The sequence below is a fragment of the Zootoca vivipara genome, chromosome 13 (genome assembly GCF_963506605.1).
Source record: "Zootoca vivipara chromosome 13, rZooViv1.1, whole genome shotgun sequence".
In the NCBI taxonomy this organism is placed as follows: Eukaryota; Metazoa; Chordata; class Lepidosauria; order Squamata; family Lacertidae; genus Zootoca; species Zootoca vivipara.
Window position 1 is genome coordinate 51,318,761 of NC_083288.1, and position 19,913 is coordinate 51,338,673.

At 46.0% G+C, this 19,913-nt stretch overlaps 1 protein-coding gene across 2 annotated transcripts in view; it reads left to right on the top strand.

Moving 5' to 3' along the window:
• Positions 1-4,069: 4,069 nt before the first annotated feature.
• DLG4 (discs large MAGUK scaffold protein 4) overlaps positions 4,070-19,913 on the top strand; it is a 139,149-nt gene continuing 123,305 nt past the window's right edge. For both annotated transcript variants that reach the window (XM_035134487.2, XM_035134488.2), the window contains exons 1-2: positions 4,070-5,042; positions 7,880-7,950. In XM_035134487.2, coding sequence (XP_034990378.1) covers positions 4,949-5,042; positions 7,880-7,950 — 165 coding nt within the window. In that variant the 5' untranslated portion in view covers positions 4,070-4,948. The remainder of the gene's footprint in view (positions 5,043-7,879; positions 7,951-19,913) is intronic.

Sequence of the window (19,913 nt, forward strand, 5' to 3'; positions counted from 1 at the left end):
TTCCCAAAATATATATTAGATAGACCAGATAGAAGATGAGTCTAAAGGGGTGAGAGGGATTGAATGTTGGCGTGTGCTGGGTGCTGATTGGCTGAGGGTGAAGGGTGACAGTTGGAACAGGTGTGTGTGACAGTTAACGGCAGTTGGTTTTTTGGCGGGAAAAAGAGAAGGGGGTAGAGTAGCCAGGATAGGAATAGAAGTTTAAGCACATGTTATAAAATGCTAAGTATCCAGACATTTATTAAAAGCATCATGTAAGAACCTGTTACATCCAGCTTTTATTTATTTATGCTTTTATTTTTAAGTTTTACATTGTGAGCATTGCCAACAACCCATAAAGCGTCTTACATCATACCACACACAAACAATAAATTATGAGAGAAAGGCATGGCAACACACCTATATAAACCAAGACGTCCATATTTCCCGAGCTGGAGTGGATGGTGAATGTCAAGCATCTTAAGTCAGAAGCACAGGAAATAAAATATCACTAGATGACTTTAAAAAAGTTCTGGATCCTCCATCCTTCCAGAGACAACACATGAATTGTATATTTCTACACAGACACACACACACACACACCAAAAAGACAAGTGTAATCTGCTTTGAAGGTTTTTGTTTTTTCCTTCAGTCATGCACTCTATAAATTTCATGAAATAAATAAATTAAATGTAGAACTTTTTTTCCATGGCTTTCTATTGCTGGGCTATTTGAAACCCTAAGCTGCAGCAAACATCCATGTCAAACGTCCTTTAGAGCGGCAAGCTTTCATCTTATCAGTCCGCACAGCCAGCCATGCCAGTTGTGGGGACGCCTAAACAGGGGATTTAATTATTTTATATATTTCTTGATACACCTGAGGCCATTGCTTGGTATACCTGAGTCAAGATTTTATGGCAACAATGAAGATTTCTTGCTCAAACTGCCGCTCGTGTTTGGCCAGGCTATCTGGGCTGTGGCAAAGACAGTCAGAGATAATGATAGATAGATAGATAGATAGATAGATAGATAGATAGATAGATAGATAGATAGATAGATAGATAGATAGATAGATAAATAGATAGATAAATAGATAGATAGATAGTCACTCAGAAATAATTGTATCTTATTTAGTGGCAGTGGAATTCCAATAGTGAGATGGCTTGAGATGTTCTATAAGCCCAAAGTGGGCAGCCCCATGAGGCAAAAATAAGCCATGGGGAATGGAGAGAACTATTCATCAAGCAAAATAGGATGGGTGATTTGAATTAAAGCATCCGCTTGCCACCCATGAGGCAAGGTGAGGTGACTGCCTCAGGGGGCAGGATCCACTGAGACAGCAGTTCCCGGTGTAGATCTTTATTCCCCCATTGTTGCGGGTGTTGATCTTCACTCCCCTGTCTTCCCTGGCGGGGAGGGGGCACAATTTTGTGGTTTGTGTATCTTCATACATTCACATGAACGCACAAGGGCCCGTCCCCCCGCCCTCCATGTCTTAGACTGAAGAGAGAGAGGTTACCTCCATCCCCCTTTTGCTTGTTCTCCACATGCCATAAATTGTGTGTGGGTGAAGACTGCATTATGTTACCTCACACTTCTTATGGACTATAATCGTTCTAATTTAAGATAACGTTCCCACAACATAATTTAAGACAACGTTCCCACAGTCTCTATGGGGCGTCTCCCTCTAATTTTTTTCACATATTTGATTTTTAAAAAAAGGCTCCAGGCCCTTTGAAGCGTTCAGGTGCAATAGCCTCCCCAGCTACACCCAGGGGTAGACAAAATGCAACACAAAACCAATAAAAGTGCATTATAATAAACAGAAGTTCAGTAATAAAGAGAGTCCAATATTGTGGGTCAGGAAAAGGCTAGTAAAAGGACATGTCTTCAGACAAATGTTTCTGAAACAATTAACAGATTATTCTTTATGTACGCTGCTCTCCATAGGCGGCTGGCTCAGCACCATTTATTTTGTTATTTTCCAACATTTAAACCCCAGCTTTCTATGAAATATTCAAGGCAGTTTATAATTTAAAAATGAAGCTATTTTTCACCATGGCAGCATCTACACTCCGGATCTCCTTACCCATTGATATGTGTTGAAAATTCATAAGAACATAATAAGAACATATTATTAAGAGGTTAAAATCACTCCAGAATGCTGGGAAATTGTTTAAAAACAGTGTTAAAGCTCAATTGGAGTGTATATTGCAGGTCAGGGAAGGTACCATGACTGCTAAGAGGTCGCCAATGTGGTTAACAAGCAGGATCAAAGAAGCTATTAGAGATAAGAAGGCTTCATTCAGGGAAAAAAATGAAGTCTTCAAATTAATAAAACAAAAAGGAACACAAGCTTTGGCAAAAAAAGTGCAAGCAGACAGTAAGGGATGCTAAAAAAAGATTATGAGGAGCACATTGTTAAAACTATTAAGACAAATAAGAAGTTGCTTAAATGCATTAGCAGCAGGAGTGGGGGGGGAGTTTAGACCATTGGATGACAAGATAGTCAAAGAAGTCCTAAAGGAGGATAAGGATATTGTGGAGAAGCTGAATATCTCCACAGAGGATGATATAGGGCAGGCATCATCCCCAAACTTCGGCCCTCCAGATGTTTTGGACTACAATTCCCATCATCCCTGACCACTGGTCCTGTTAGCTAGGGATCATGGGGGTTGTAGGCCAAAACATCTGGAGGGCCGCAGTTTGGGGATGCCTGATATAGGGCATATCTTGGTGCCTGAACTAGCTTTTTCAGGAAGGGAGACTGAGGAACTCAGGCAGGTAGTAGTGATGAGAGATGAAGTTCTAGGCCTAAAAGACAAATTAACAACTGACAAATAGTCAAATCTGGTTGACATCCACCCACCCAAGAATTCTGAAAGAACTCAAATGTTAAATTGCTGACCTTCTAACAAAAATATAGAACTTGTCTCCCAGATCAGCTTCCATAGCCAATGTAACACCAATTTTTAAAAAGGAATCTGAGGGAATCCTGAAAATCATAGGCCATTTAGCTTAATGTCTCTTTCCCAAGAACACCGGTGGAAAATATGATGGAAGAAAAAATAAGCAAACATATAGAAGAGCAAGTCTTGCTGAAGCAGAGCCAGCATGGCTTAAGAGCATTAGAAGAGCCTGATGGAATCAGGTCAGTAGCCCCTCTAGTCCAACATCCTGTTCCCACAGTAGCCAACCAGTTCCATGTGGGAAACCCGTAAGCGGGACCTGAGCACTGCCCGCTCCTGTGGCTACCAGAAACTGGTATCAGAAGTATCAGTGGAGACAGAGCATAGCCAACATGGCTAGTAGCCATCAGTAGGCTTCTCCATTAATTTGTCCAATCTTCTATTAAGGGACCCAGGTGGTGCTGTGGGTTAAATCACTGAGCCTAGGGCTTGCTGATCAGAAGGTCGGCGGTTCGAATCCCTGTGACGGGGTGAGCTCCCGTTGCTCGGTCCCTGCTCCTGCCAACCTAGCAGTTCGAAAGCATGTCAAAATGCAAGTAGATAAATAGGAACCGCTACAGCGGGAAGGTAAACAGTGTTTCCATGTGCTGCTCTGGTTTTCCAGAAGCAGCTTTGTCATGCTGGCCACATGACCTGGAAGCTATACGCCGGCTCCCTCGGCCAATAATGCGAGATGAGCGCGCAACCCCAGAGTCGGTCACGACTGGACCTAATGGTCAGGGGACCCTTTACCTTTACCTTCTATTAAAATGTCCCAAGTTGGTGGCCTTCACAGACTCATGTGAGTTCCATAGTTTAACTATTTCAGGTACCCCCCCAAACTCTGCCCTCCAGATGTTTTGGGGCTACAATTCCCATCATCCCTGACCACTGGTCCTGTTAGCTAGGGATGATGGGAGTTGTAGTCCCAACACATCTGGAGGGCCGAGTTTGGGGAAGCCTGAACTTTGTGCTATGTGAAGAAAGTGGGTAGAGAATGGCATGGAGAAGGTGGAAACAGAAAAGTTTTCACGGACATCCAGTGAAGCTGAATGTTAGAAGATTCAGGAGAGATTTAAAAAGTACTTCCTCACATAGTGCCTTGTTGAAATTATGGGACTTGCTCTCATAGGAGGCGGTGATGGCCGCGAACTTGGATAGTTTTAAAAGAAGTTTAGACAAATTCATGGAGAAGGCTATCAACGGCTGTTAGCCATGATGGCTGCAGTATCCCTCCACTGTCAGAGGCAACATGCTTTCAGAACACCAGCTGGTGGGAACTGCAGGTGGGGAGAGTATTGCTGCGGCACTTGGGTTCTGTTTGCGGGCTTCCCAGAGGCACCAGAGTGGCCCCCGTGAGGACAGGATGCTAGACTAGATGAATCATTGGCCTGATCCAGCAGGACTCTTCTTATGTTCCTTCTAGGCAGGCACCTTCACTGTAATGTGTTTGGTGCCTGCTAAAAACACCTCTGCGTAGGCAAGCAAATCCAGACTGGTCAAGTTAATATTTTAAGATGCACCGTAAGTTTTTTCTATATTGTATATTGTTAAATAGTGATTTTATCACTCTCTTTGGGGGGGGGGGAGGTCAACTAGTTTTTATCAATAATTTTAATGTATATTTTATATAAACTACTTAGAGGTTTTTTACAATTAATTGGCAAACATATTCTGTTAAATAAATAAAATAGAATTATGCACAACAATTATATCCCTATCTATCTATCTACCTACCTAAATGCCTGCACTTGAGACAGGCCATAAGACAGATGTCCATTTTACAGTTGAGCAAACTGAGGCTGGGGATGGAAAAAAAATGCATCTTCCCTTTCTAAAGTGGGAGGTTAACCCCAGGGCCACTGTCCAGTTGCCTCATTACCGCCTCCTCTCCAAGTGAGGGGGGAGACCAAACCTTCCCTTTTAATGTGTGTGTGTTTGTGGGTATGTGACTGGTGTTGAACCCCCCTTCCCTCTTTCTCTCCACCTCTGTCCCAGACACGACGGCCGCCCTGCGCCTCATGGAAGAGTCATTGTTGCTGGACCAGAATTTTCGACACAAGGCAGAAAAACTCCTTGGGATTTTCCAAAGTGAACTGTTTCAGGCTCTCCTGGGTGCGTATGAGAGGTAGCTGACACCAGGATTGGTGGGGGGAGCAAGCCAGGGTGCTGCTTGAAGAAATTGAGGAGGAGCCTAATGGGCAAGGGGCAGGGCTTAAATGCAGCACTCAGTCCAGCTTTCCCAAACCTGGGGCCCACCAGATGTTGTAGTCCAGGCATCCCCAAACTTCGGCCTTCCAGATGGACTACAATTTGGACTACAATTCCCATCTTCCCCGACCACTGGTCCTGTTAGCTAGGGATCATGGGAGTTGTAGGCCAAAACATCTGGAGGGCCGCAGTTTGGGGGTGCCTGTTGTAGTCCAAAACAGCTAGGGCTCCAGGTTAAGAAAAAGTAGTTTAGTTTCTAAAGTCAATGCATGAGTCATACCCTCCCAAATGTGGAGTATGAGGTGCAGGGAATGCACTCTGAATGTGCTCAGAGCCACGCTCATCTTTATTAACAAAAGAATAATAGAATTGTAGAGTTGGAAGGGACCCCACGGGTCATCTAGTCCAACTCTTTGCAATGCAGGAATCTCTACAAGATCATACTTATTATTAAAAAAACCTCCAGTGAAGGAGAGTCCACCACCTCCTGAGGGAGTCTGTTCCACTGTCAAGCAGCTCTTACCATCAGAAATTTGTTCCTGATATTTAGTTGGAATCTCCTTTCTTGTAACTTAAATCCACTAGTTTGGGTCCTAGCCTTCATCTTCCATGTGACAGCCCTTGAGATATTTGAAGATGCTAACATATCTCCTCCCAGTCTCCTCTTTACCAGGCTAAACATACCCAGTTCCCTCAACCATTCTTCCTACAACTAGACCCTTGATCATCTTGGTCACCCTCCTCTGCCTACACTGCAGTTTGTAAATATCCATCTTAAATTGTGGTGCCCAGAACTGGACACAGCACTCCAGGTGTGGTCTGGCCAAGACAGAATAGTGTGACTATGTCTTCCCTTGATCTGGACACTAGACTTCTGTTGATGCAGCCTGAGGCCTTGAAGTTAATAAGCCCTGCCTGCCCCATAGGTATAGATGAGCTAGAGAACTAGGTGCAGAAGCCAACAAAGTGTGGCTTTGTGAAGGAGGGCTACTGAGAAAGTGTGCAGAAAGCGAAAAAGAACCGGAAAGCTTCTTGGAGAGGCAGAAATAAGAGGAAGCTGCCTTATGCTGAGACTATTGGTCCACGTGGCTCAATTTTCTCTACACTGACTGGCAGCAGCTCCCCAGGGTTTCAGACAGGGAGTGTCTCCCAGTCTTATGTGCCGATGCCACCAAGGATTGGACCTAGGATCTTCTGCAGAGGCTCTGCCACTGAGCTCCATCCCTCTCCTAAATAGTGGTGTAAATGGGGAAGCAGAGATTGCATATTGGAGGGGGCAGGACAGGGAGAATTTCTACTAAAATGTCCAGTGACCACTGTTTCCCAGGAGTGAAGTTTTTGAAAATTAGTTCTTGAATCTGTTTTTAAATTAAAAGATCTTAAGTTGTTTTTGAGCAGGGATCTCAAGTCCTGTAATTTCCCAATATTTCAAAACACAGCTTAGAGGAGCTAAAAATGCAGAAGGCCAAGGGGGGAAATGAAGCAACTGTGTTTAATTTGTTTTGCAGGTGGACATGTTGCACACAGGTTCAAATAGCCAATGAAGTGCGGTTAGCTTTATCACGGGGTACAAATACTTTTTGAAATGGGTACCTGAGCCTTTGTCAACTTAGAGCCTTCTAGATGCTTTGGACTACAACTCCCATCAGCCTCAGCTGATAGTAGTCCAAAACATCTGGAAGGCTCCAGGCTGGGGTCTATGAAGCATAATCCCCTGAGGAAAGGGAAGAAGAGGATCTGGCTGGGGCAGTTGCGTATCTGAACTTGATAAAGCAATGAAGCAACGGGGGCGGGAGAGAAGTGGGTGAAGCTTAAAAGTGCGGGGAGCTTGTTGGTTGGCTGGAGTTACAAGGGGAATTGAGGGGGAAAGAGGTTGACCAAAGTTAGGGAAGCTCTTGTTGAGCTTTCAGCATGGAGGGTGCCCAGGTGTATGGGTTCGGGGGCTGCTTTCCTCCAACCACTCAGCCCTCTCATCTCTCACCCTTGCTTTAGGGCCCAAGAGCCTTGTCCTGCCTTGCACCTGAGTCTACCTAATGCTAGGAGGCAGCAGCCTCCTCCTCCTGATGCCAGAGCTGCACCTGCAGAGGCTCAGCCAGCCAGCCAGGGAGGGGTTTGGCTCAGCTCGTGGGTCTAAATATAGGCTTTAATCTGAGTTTCATAATTACTTCTGAGCTGGGCTGAAGGGAGGTGGGGATGGGATGCCCGGAAGCGTCTAGGAGCTCAGCTGTAAGGCGCTTGGTGCGCACCTGGGGGGTCCTAAGTCCTTTTCTTCCCGCACCTGTGTGGCCAGCTGCTCCCCTTGGCCTACCTTGCAGGTGGGTGTTCTTTGTGAGCCAGTGTGGTGTAGTGGTTAAGAGCGGTAGACTCGTAATCTGGGGAACCGGGTTTGTGTCTCAGCTCCTCCACATGCAGCTGCTGGGTGACCTTGGGCTAGTCACACTTCTTTGAAGTCTCTCAGCCCCACTCATCTCACAGAGTGTTTGTTGTGGGGGAGGAAGGGAAAGGAGATTGTTAGCCGCTTTGAGACTCCTTCGGGTAGTGATAAAGCGGTATATCAAATCCAAGCTCTTCTTCTTCTTCTTCTTTGGAGAGGAGGCTCCTCCAAGGTCTGTTTGTGAAAATGTGCCTCCCAGATAGCGGCTTTTATTTTTCAGACAAAAGAAGAAAAAGAAATATTGGGGATCCCCCCTTTTATCTAATATTAAAAATTATTTGACTTTCCACCCATGCTCTTGGTTTAGATATCCAGGAGTTTTATGAAGTGACCATTTCAGACACTCGCCCCACAACTTCACGGAGGCCTCGGCCTAAGGTAGGTGCTCTTTTATCAGTGATTTCCTCCCTTCCTCCTCCCACAGCTGTTTGCTTTCTTAGTACTCCTGAGCCCAACTCCTCCAACCTTGGATTCTGCGCCTCAGTGGAATTACAGAATTTGCTGCCACAGAAGGCCGTGATGGTCACCAAACCGAATGTCTTCAAAAGAGGATTAGATAAGTTCATGGAGGAAGATAGGGCTATTGTTTGTTGCTTTTGTTTTAGCTGCTCATTTGTATTTTTATCTTGTGAGGAGCCCTGATATCTTTTGATGAAGGGCTGTATATAATTACTACTACGGTGGTACTACTACTACTACTACTACTAATAATAATAATAATAAAATAATTAATGGCTACTAGCCACAATGGTTATGCTTTGCCTTCACAGTCCAAGGCAGCAGTGCTTTTGTATGCCAGTTGCTGGAAATCGCAGGAGGGGAGAAGGCTCTTGTGCTTGGATCCTGTTTGCGGGTTTGTCACAGGCATCTGGCTGGCCACTGTGAGAACAGGATTCTGGACTAGATGGGCCTGCTTTGGCCTGATCCAGCAGGGCTTTTCTAATGTTCTTATTGTGCACCAATTGGGGGGGGGGAATCCAATGTAAATTTAAAATGATTCTGTGGTCCCAGAGTGGATTGCTAGCCAGCTAGTTAACATCATCTTATTTATTTCATTTAGAAATTTCTTTACATTTATGTCTCTCTTATTTCTTTTGACATGAAACCCAAGGTGACATACATGTGGTTCCTAGGCAGTCACCAATCCAAGCACTGCTCTGATCTAGACTTGCTTAACTTCAGCAAGGTGATGACTTCATGTGCCTTCATGTGACCAGACCTTGGGGCCCTCCTGGGGCCATCAAAGCAGTATCTTTGTACGCCTGAAGTCTCAAGAGCCCTTTTCATTTCAAGCCCTTTTCTGAAGGTTTCTCTCCCTCGAGGACATGAATACTGGAAAATGGGTGCCAGGGAGAGGCAGAACACAGCTAAATGTTTTTGGGGAAGATCTGTGGCTGTGTGATGGAACCCAGCTCTTGCACGAGTGGGGATCCCAAATTTAGTCTTCTGTATCACCATTGGGAATGGATCTGGGCTAGTGTGGTTAAGATCTTGGTGCCAGTCCAACAATATAAGGCAGCTTTGCATATGTTTTAAGCAAGAGACATGGCAACAGAAAGTTGAAGATTAAACCGTCCAGAGTCCTTGAGATTGTATGCAGAGCAGTACAGACTGTTCGGATCGGATAGGTTGGAGGGAGTGCTCTAAGGGACCGTTGGGGGATGTTCTTTCTAATTGAGTGAACTTCTGGTTAATTAATCTCACTGTTTCTCTTCTGGGAGAATGGAAGAGGGGAAATAGACATGGAAGAGAAGCGGAGAAGAGAACTGTGGTCTCTCTCTCTCTCTCTCTCTCTCTCTCTCTCTGCTGCCAAGGAGTGTGGTGGAGTCTCCTTCTTTCGAGGTCTTTAAGCAGAGGCTTGACAGCCATCTGTCAGGAATGCTTTGGTGGTGTTTCCTGCTTGGCAGGGGGGTTGGACTGGATGGCCCTTGTGGTCTCTTCCAACTCTATGATTCTCTCTCTCTCTCTCTCTCTCTCTCTCTCTCTCTCTCTCTCTCTCACACACACACACACACACACACACACACACACACACACACATATCCTGGTGGATCTGCTTCTATGAATCTGGCCAATTAGAGGCCACAGGTGCCTTCCCATGCCCTGAAACAATGGAGACATGGATGCATTGGCTTTGAGCTTCAGTACCTGGACTTCACAGCCTGTAGTAACCTCCACAAGTGGCGTGCTGTAGGGTTTTTGCCCAGGGCCAGTTATTGTTCAACGTCTTTATAAATGAATTGGATGAAGGAATTGAAGGGATGCTGATCAAATTTGCAGGTGACACCAAACTGGGAGGGGTAGCTAATGCCACAAAAGACAGAATCAGAATTCAAAATGACCTTAACAGATTGGAGAACTGGGCACTAGCTAACAAAATGAATTTCAATAGGGACAAATGTAAGGTTCTGCACTTAGGAAGGAAGAACCAGATGCACAAATATAGGATGGGGGGCACCTGGCTTACTAGCAGTACATGTGAAAAGGATCTTGGGGTCTTGGTGGACCACAAGGTTAACATGAGTCAACAGTAAAAAAAGAAGAAGCAAAAAGCTAATGCTGTTCTAGGCTGCATCAACAGAAGTATAGTGTCCAGATCAAGGGAAGTAATAGTAACACTCTATTCTGACTTAGTCAGACCACACTTGGAATACTGTGTCCAATTCTGGGCATCACAATTTAAGAAGAATGTTGGCAAGCTGGAATGTGTGCAGAGGAGGGCAACCAAGATGATCAAGGGTATAGAAATTAAGCCTTATAAGGAGTGCTTGGAGGAGCTGGGTATGTTTAGACTGGAAAAGAGGAGAGTGAGAGGATATATGATTAGCCATCTTCAAATATCTTAAGGACTGGTTACAGGTAGGTAGCCGTGTTGGTCTGGGTTGAAGTAAAATAAAAAAATTCCTTCAGTAGCACCTTAAAGACCAACTAAGTTTTTATTTTGGTATGAGCTTTCATGTGCATGCAGTGTGCATGCACACGAAAGCTCATACCAAAATAAAAACTTAGTTGGTCTTTAAGGTGCTACTGAAGGATTTTTTTTTATCTTAAGGACTGTCACATAGAGGAGGGAGCAGGCTTGTTTTATCCTGCTCTGGAGGGCAGGACTCAAACCAATGGCTTCAAGTGGCAAGAAAGGAGATTCCAACTAAACATTCGGAAAAACTTTCTGACAGTAAGAGCTGTTCAGCAGTGGAACAGACTTCCACAAAGGGGTGTGTGTGGACTCTCCTTCCTTGGAGGTTTATAAACAAAGGTTGGATGGTCATCAGTCAAGGATGCTTTAGCTGAGATTGCAGGCGGTTGGACTAGATGGCCCTTGGGTCCCTTCCAACTCTAAGATTCTATGATTATCTATTTCTCTTGCTGCTGGCTGTTACAGCTTCCTGTAACAGTGAGTTCCACGGGTTAAGTGTGTGTGTGTGTGTGTGTGTGTGTGTGTGTGTGTGTGAGAGAGAGAGAGAGAGAGAGAGAGAGAGAGAGAGAGAGAGAGAGAGAGAAATACTTCTTCACCAACATCTCTGTTCTCCTGTTTGTCACACACTGAAGATGTCTTGCTTGTGGGTTTCTCATTGGGGCATCTACTTGGCCACTGTGAGAACAAGATGCTGGAGTAGGTGGGTCTTTGGCTTGATCCAGCTGCTGCAGTACTTTTCTCTCACCCTTCAGCCCGCTATGGAATTGAGACCTGTCTAGATCAGGGCCTCTACAGTGACAGGGTTCTATCAAACATTAGTTGTTCTCACAGCAGTCCCATTGAAATGAATGAATGTGACTAACTTAGGTCCATTGATTTCAGAGGGCCTTTTCTGAGCATAACTTAGTTGGTTTGAGCTCAGGTTTCTTTTTCCCCCAGTACCAAAATAGTCAAATGGAGGTTGACAGGGCAGGGGTGGATATAGAAGCAGTTCCTGAGGAACCAGGGCAGAGTGGCAGGATAAGGATATGAAGCAGGAACAAGTGGAATCTATGAGGTGAGGTTCACTCCTGGAGACCCCAGTTTCTGCAGTGACTGAGAGTCTCTGCATGACCAAGGGTGATGTACTAACGACACCTTTTCCTAGATGTGTCAAATCTGGCCATGTCTGTATTAAAACTCATTTGAATTACTGCCATGGGCTTTGTGTATGGTTGCCTTTGAAGAATATCCAGAAGCTTACAGCTGGTTCAGAATGTTGCAGTGGAGTGGCTGCTGAATGGGGAGTGAGCTATAACAGGAATGGGGTCTGGAAGCAGCCCTCTAAAACTCTCTATGTGGCCCTTTGACTGTCCCCAGACAATCACCCATATGGGCCATTTTCCATGTGTTTTTGCCTGGTTGGAATGTGTCCTTTGAAGTGCAATTCTTTTATTTTATTATTCAACGCGTTTAAATTCTGTATTTCCTCAAAGGAGCTGAAGGTGGCATACATTGTTCACTTACTCCCTATTTTATCTTCACAACAACCCTGCAATGTAGATTAGGTTGAGAGACTATGACTGGCCCAAGGCCATGCAGTGAGTTTCAAGGCTATGTAGGGATTTGAGCTCTAGTCTCCCAGATTCTAATCTAATACCTCTAACCACTGCACCATACTGGTTCTCTTGATTAACTGCATGGCTTTGGGAAGAATAACAATAGGGACCTGCCTTTGTAAGGATTTCTGATGCATTACATGTTAAAGCAATGTTTGAACATGCATAAATCTCTGTATAAATTCTGAGAATGATTATTTATTCATGTTACAAGCATGGTCCTTGCTGAGAGGATGGGGAAGCATATATCGGGACTGAGGAAAGGAGAATGAGCAGTCCCAGTGGGGGAAGGGCAGAGCATGGCTTTGGGGGCATAAAAGTGTGCTTTTCTGCACAGATGCAGTTGCTCAAACAGGGGCAGATCTTGGAAGGCATGGAATTTAGATCTGCCTTCTCTCTGTCTCTCACCAATGACCCTCCTGTTCTAGGACGGGTTAAGAAAGGGACAGAAGATAAGGCTAGCCTGTTTCCTCATGGGTTTTATACAAATCTATAGGGCAGTCACACTTTGAACCCTGGGTACAGTTCTGCTTGTCTCATCTCAAAATGGCTAGCATAGAGTAGGGAAAGGTGCAGAGAAGTAGGACAAACACCAGAACTAGAGTTGCTCTTGGCACAGTGCTGATGAGCTAACCAGATCTTGGCTCAGCTCTGCCATGGCCACTACATGCTTTCTCTGCTGCTGCTTTGGTGGTGGCTGCGTTGGCACCACTCCCTGCCCCTCCACTGGGCCTCTGGATTCACTTCATTGATGGATGGGCACCACCACTTTTGAGTGGGAGCTAAACTCTACTCCCAGCCATGGTGACCACTTGCCATCTTACAATACCCAAAATGCAATCCCTTGCCCCATACTTCTGTTAAATTCACATATTTAATATCTTTATAATCCTGCTTGAACTATAGATATATTAAATTATTTAATTTTATAGATCTGTAGGCCAGGACATTACACAAGTTAATTAATAATACTTTTGAGTGACTTAAAAATGGAGGAAAGCTAGCACAGATGGGACTCAGGTTTGGCTCCTGTTCCAAAGTGGGACTGTTTCCTGTTGCTGAAAAGCCTCTGAGGTCTGGTTAGCAGTAAATGGCAGCAGAACCTGGTCAGGCAAGTGAGGGGCTCTGTTGAGACTCTGGGCTCCTTGTCAAATGCCTGACCTGGTTGACAGCTGGCACCAGACCTGCTGAAAAGGGCAACTGAAATGATCAGCAGGTTGGAGTGAGCTCAAGTGTTTGGGGCTTTGTGCAGAGCAATCTTATACGCTGGTTCCATTGGAAGGGAGTAAGAGATCCATTCTCTATACCTACAGCCTAACCCCTCAGTAATCACCTCTTGGCTGCTAAAAACTAGCAGGGAGGGGGACAGTTGGCTGGGCCAAGGAGATGTCGGCATAAGAGGGAGATAACTGAAATTAATACAATTATTAATGATATGGGTAGGTGCCCCGCTCCAGTAATACTGTAGCTCAGGCATGTCCAGCTTCCAAAAGACTGTGATCTATTAAAAAAAAATGGCAGTGACCCATTGGATTGACCAGAGTTGTTAAGCTTTTTGGGGGGAGGGATGAGGGTCCCACAATCAACCAGTAGATTGCGATCGACTGGTTGGACACCCCTGCTCTAGCTTATCCTCTGCAATTGATCGACAGTAGATTCAGGACACTGCCATGGAGTGGTGGTCAGTAGCTTAAGGGTAAAACAGATTTGTGGAGATGGAGAGATCCACCATTGGCTTTTGGGAAGGGGCTTCAGCTTGGTGACAGAATACATTATTTGCTCACAGAAGGCCCCAAATTCAGTTTCCTCTACCATCACTTTAAAAAGACTTTGGAAGTGTGCTAAATGAGATGCCTGAGACAGCTTTATATGGAACTTCCAGGGCCAAGGGCAGTCTAGCACTGAACATCAGTTGTTTTTAGAGCCACAGCAGGTATAAGGACCCTGTTGCCCTTGTGTTCTGCTTGAGGGCTTCCCATTAGGGCACCTGTTGGAAGCTCGAAACTGGCCCAGATAGACATATTCACATGATCTCTCTGTTAGTTTCTGAGGATGGCGTGGTTTCTGTGGGCCATGATTTTTGTTTCTCTTTGCACCCCCTTGTCCTGCTTTGTCAATTTCCTCTCAGCGCTCATGATCTCATAAGCCCTCTCTCATCTCCTTCCCCAACTGAACCTCGCTCCAGAAGAGGTTATTCATCTCCCCCTCCCCACAACTTCATAATTTTAGTTGCTGGTGTAAATGACTGTGAGAGTGACTTCACAAAGTTTGTTTATCCTGTCTGCTGAGATGGAGAGAGGATAAGAGGAAGGAGCACCAGCCGCCAGCTTCAATGTGACAGGAAGGAAGTCCTTTTTCTAGGAACAGATTCTCTCCCTCCCAAGAGCCGAAGCAGTTTAGTGTGGGCTAAAGCTGGCTGGAGGGCAAGGTGCCAGAAAATTCTTGGAGGGTTTCAGAGGGTTCCTCAGTGTGCTGGGGTAGTCTACCTTTCCATATGTAGCAAGGGAATGCTGCAGCACTGGCTATGAAGTCCTAGGGCAGTCTTTGCTAACCTGGCATCCTGCAGACTGTCTGGTCTTGGGAGCCTGAATAATAATAGTATCACTGCTATTATTTAGTTAGATGATGATGATGATTAATTTCAGTGCCAGACTGTCTGATTTGGTGAGCTGGATTATCATTATTGCATTTATTTGTCATTTGCTACTAAACTGTCTCAAAGCTACTTACAGTTATAAAAACCTGCATGATACAAAACTTAAAGTACATCACTAAGATAAAATAACATTAATTGATGGAAGATGCTCATCCTGTACTAACAACGAAAGTGATAAATCCTACCCCACCCTGATGAAAGATGAACACCAATACAGGCATGGGAATCATCATACCCTATGACCCCCACGTTGAGCCAAATGCATGGGGAAACAGGAATGTCTTTGACTGGTGCTCAACGGCTGATATTGATGGAATTAGGTGCGTCCAACGCTCTGGGGAGAGCACTCCACAATCAGAGAGCCACCACTGAGAATGGCTGTTCTCATGTTGCCAACTTCTGTGCCTCTCTTGGAGCGGGGGGGGGGGGGCAAGAAGAAGGGCCTCTGATGATGAGGTAGGTTCAAAGGAAGGACACCAAAATGGTCAAAGGCCTGGAAACTATGCCTCATGAGGAACGGCTTAGGGAGCTGGGTATGTTTAGCCTGGAGAAGAGAAGGTTAAGGGGTGATATGATAGCCATGTTCAAATATATGAAAGGATGTCATATGGAGGAGGGAGAAAGATTGTTTTCTGCTGCTCCAGAGAAGCGGACACGGAGCAATGGATTCAAACTTCAAGAAAGAAGATTCCACCTAAACATTAGGAAGAACTTCCTGACAGTAAGAGCTGTTCGGCAGTGGAATTTGCTACCAAGGAGTGTGGTGGAGTCTCCTTCTTTGGAGGTCTTTAAGCAGAGGCTTGACAGGCATATGTCAAGAATGCTTTGATGGTGTTTCCTGCTTGGCAGGGGGTTGGACTGGATGGCCCTTGTGGTCTCTTCCAACTCTATGATTCTATGTGGGGAAAGGTGGTCCCCAAGGGGATTGGGGCCCTGAACCATGTGAGGCTTTATAATATTAACAGCAGTTCAGGCAATCCAGAAGGGTTCATTCTGTGTTTAGCTCCAGAATGAGGAACCTTTGGCTTTCCAGAAGCTGTTGGAGTCTCCACTCCCATCAGCCCCAGCCAGTGGCCTGGGATGATGGAAGTTGTAGTCCAGCAACATCTGGAGGGTCAAAGGTGGTATATATGAAGGACAGCCAAACACCTGTTACGGAAGAATGCAAAGAAAATTATCCTGGTGTAATGGGGAAGGGAGGCATCTTGGTGTCCTTACTCCTATGAATTAAGATGGGGTACAACTCAGTGCTTGTGCAGGGGATCCTCAGGGGTTGGATCTCTTGCTCCACCTGCCTTAGAGAAATTAAAAAACCCTTCCTAGAATGCGAGACATAATGCCTAGCAGCTGAAGAGTCTCTCAAGCTTGCCTCCTCAAAAGCACAGCCAGAATGTCTTGTCTCCCAAGACAGCTTGCAGGGCCAAAGCAAGTGCTCCTCAAATTTCGGCCCCCTCATCTGCTGCTCAGGGTGTCTCTAATCTGGCTGGCCTTGTACTCAGTTTGTCTTGCAGTAGGTGGGAAGGGCTGAAGTCAAATCAGTGACTGTTTTGGGGTTCCTGTTGGAAGGGTTCACCTGAAAAGAGAAATTTAAATAACATTTGGGAAGGGACTTCAGGGCCTGAAAGCCACTGTGGGGTGGTGGGCCACCTATAAGAACCAAAAAGAAGAGTATAGGCTGCCAAATAGGACTTAGGGCCTCAAATAGCTGAAAGGACTCCTCTTCTTTCCCCACAGATCCTCTCAGGTGTTAAGATCAACAGAGGGGCCGCTCTTGGTAGTTCCTCTACCATCAGAGCTTTGGGGTGGTGGTTCCCCTAAGTTAGGATCATGGGAAGCTGTACCTTATTCTGAGTTGGGCCATAAGTCTATCTAGCCCAGTATTGTCTATACTGTCTGGCAGTGGTTCTTCAGGCAGGGTTCTTTCCCAGCCCACCTTGAGATGCCATTGCGGACTGAACCGAGGACCTTCTACATGCAGAGCAGATATTCTACCACTGAGGGACAATCAGTCCCTAAGTTGTGGAATTCCTTCCCTACAGAAGTGCACCTGGCAGCTTCATGCCAGGTTTCCCCTTATATGGTGAAAATGCACCTCTTTATCCTAACCATTGCCACCCGAGAATGATATATTTAGGACCTACTCTATTCTTATGATTCTTGGGAAGGACCATAGTGGTAGAGCATTTGTTTGGCATGCAGAATGTCTTAGGTTCAATCCCTGACTGCAACTCCAAGTAGGGCTAGGAGAGACCCTGAGACTGAAACCCTTAGATCTACTGCCAGTCAGTGTAGACAGTACTGTACTGAGCTAGATGGATCAAATGGTCTGACTCAGTATGAAGCAGCTTCCTTTCTTCCTGTTTTAAACTGCTTTTAGTATTGTATTTTAAGATAGCTGAAACCCACACTGAGACCTTATGGTGAAGGGTGGGTAAGAAATCAAATATATTATTATTATTTATTATTATTATTCTATGTACACATATATGAAGCACACACACACAACCTTTCCCATTTTCTGTCTGTCTGTATGTCTGTCTCATGCATCTATACCTATGTATATCTACTGGCACATACTCCCTGATATTCTCTCTCTCCCCATTTCCAGCAGATCTTCTGTTTTCTGCCTCCCCCTCACTTCTGTGATCAAGGCATTTTAGCTGCAGTTTTTAAAACTCTCCTCCCTCCCACCCCAACATCCGTTTGACCATATATTTCTATCTCCCTTTTCATGGGCATATATTTTCCCGGCAGTTGGATCTGTTCTTTTTAGCCCTCCTGTCTTCAACTCCAAATTTAACCTATTGCAGTCTGTTTTTTGGGGTTTTTTTGCAGGGGTTTGAGGGAGAGAATGTTAATGAATTCCTGGAGATCCTGTGTGTGTAAAGGTCAAATTTGTGGGGGTGGCATTATTTTTCTTTTTTTACCCCCTCTCTTGGCTCCCAGGCAACCCCCCACCATTTTATATGAGATATTTCCTGTTAGGTGTAAAATTAAATTGGTCTCAAGTGTGTGTGTGTGTGTGTGTGTGTGTGTGTGTGTGACACACTCACATATACATATACTTGTGATTATCTTCCCCCTCCCAACCATTATACAAAGCAAGAGGAATCTTCCCAAATTAAATGAGGATCAATACCCTGCCCTGAAATATCACACTCAACGCTTGTGCATAAGCATTGGGTTCCCAGGGTCTCCCAACACCTTTCGCATCCCACTTTGTCACCACCACTTTCTGCCAGTTACATGCATGACCCATACTGGGTGGGCTCATATGACAGCAATGTATACCTGCAGTTTCACACACACACACACACACACACACCGCACCAAAGTTCCTGATCTCTCCCTTCCTGATCCTTTCTAGACTTTGGTGCTGGGAAGAGGCTGTCTGTGCCTTTCACTTTCACCCACAATTGAAATTCAATCTCCCTCCCGCCAGCCTCTCATTCTACTACCTTCAGTTTCTCTGGCGCTGGGAGAGTTAACTCCCGGTGACGCTGCTGCCTCCACACACCGCCCACCTCCCTTGCTGGGCTGGATCTTTTCTGGCACTCAAAAGGTTAACCTCCTCTCCCTCCCCCCTTTTTCTTTGTGCCCCCCTCTCTCACTGCTCCATATTCCAGGTCCCTCTCCCCTCCCTCTGATGGGGAGCAGCAAGAGGGCTCTTCCTCTCTCCAATTCAGCCCCTACATCTTAGCGGGACCCCCCCTGCTCCTGGCCTTCCCCCCATTTCCCCCTTCTTCCCCGTCTCTCTATCTCTCTTCCTCCCCTCTTTTCCTACCCCTCCACCTTCATTTCCACCTTTGCACCTCTTTCCAGCTGCCTATCTTGAGCGAAGGGAGCAAAGGACTCGGTTTCTCTGAGAACAGACAGAGCCTCCTTCCTTTTTCCACCCTCCCCTTCCTTCCTTACATTCTGTCACTTCCCCCCCCCCCCTCACTGTAAGCTCTCTCCCCCCCTTTCCTTTTGGATCTCTCGCCTCTCCTTTCACACACGCTGCCTTTCATCTCTCGCATACTCCCAACTGGCATCCCCCCACCCCAACACACACACACACACACACACACACACACACACACACACACACACACACACCACCCAGATGCCAGCATTGGCACCTCTAGGATACACCAAAGGGTAGCTCAGGGGCGGGTGGGACGTAACATCCCTGGTACCCCTCATCAGGGTGAGCTACCCAAGAACCATAGTTGAGGGGGGGGGCAAGCGGTAACCCTGAGCCCCGGAATATCTGATGTTCTACAGACCTTTCCCAGCTAGGTGCTCGAGTCAAGAAAGGGATGGACTGCTTGTGCATAGTCACTACCAAGGTAAGATTTGCCTCTGGAGGGGGTATATTTGTGCTATCTTTTGTGCTTCTTGTTAACTGTGGGGTAGTTTGCTCACCTCTGCAAAGGGTGGGAAGGGGAGGGGGTAAGAGAGCTCTAGAAAGCCATGTGTTTTTGTCTGTGTGTCAAGTGACGGAACAGGGGCAGTTGCTGATGGGTGGCATGGAACAGCTTGGGAATGCTACTGGGTGCCAAGGTGGTCAGTGGTGATAGGGGTGGTGATGATGGTTGTGGTGAGCAATGGAAGAGACTCCTCCATTGCTTGAAGTGGTGGGAGGAGGTCTCCAGAAGCCTTCTCTCTCTCCCATGAGCAGTTTCCATGGAGCCGATTGCTGCGTGGGATAAGGCTCTATAGGGTGATGTGGGGTGGTAGTGGTGAGGTTGGGGAGGTGGAATTGTCCCTGTAGAGAGGCAGGAGGGAGAGAAATGGGGTGTTGCAGTAGCGAAAGGTGGTCTCTTTACTGCTGGAATGTGAGGATGCTGGCCCTGGTGCTGAATCTTTGGTGCTCTCCGTGGTGCTGAAAGTGGATGCCACAAGGCTTGTGTCTTAAAGAGCTTGCAGCTAAAGGAACGTGCCCATGATGGTGATGGTGGTGGAGCACAGGGAACACAACACACTACTAGGCTGACATTGGGTGCAGGTGTGTGTGTGTTTGTGCGTACACACACACACACACACACACACATTGTACAGCTCCAGAGGTTGCTGGGAGGTTTGTGTGTGCAGAGGGGGTGGAATGGACCCTTTCCCAATTCCACTTTGAAATATCTTAGGACTGGAATGGTTAGTGGTGAAGTACAGGTTAAAGGTTGAGGTCCCT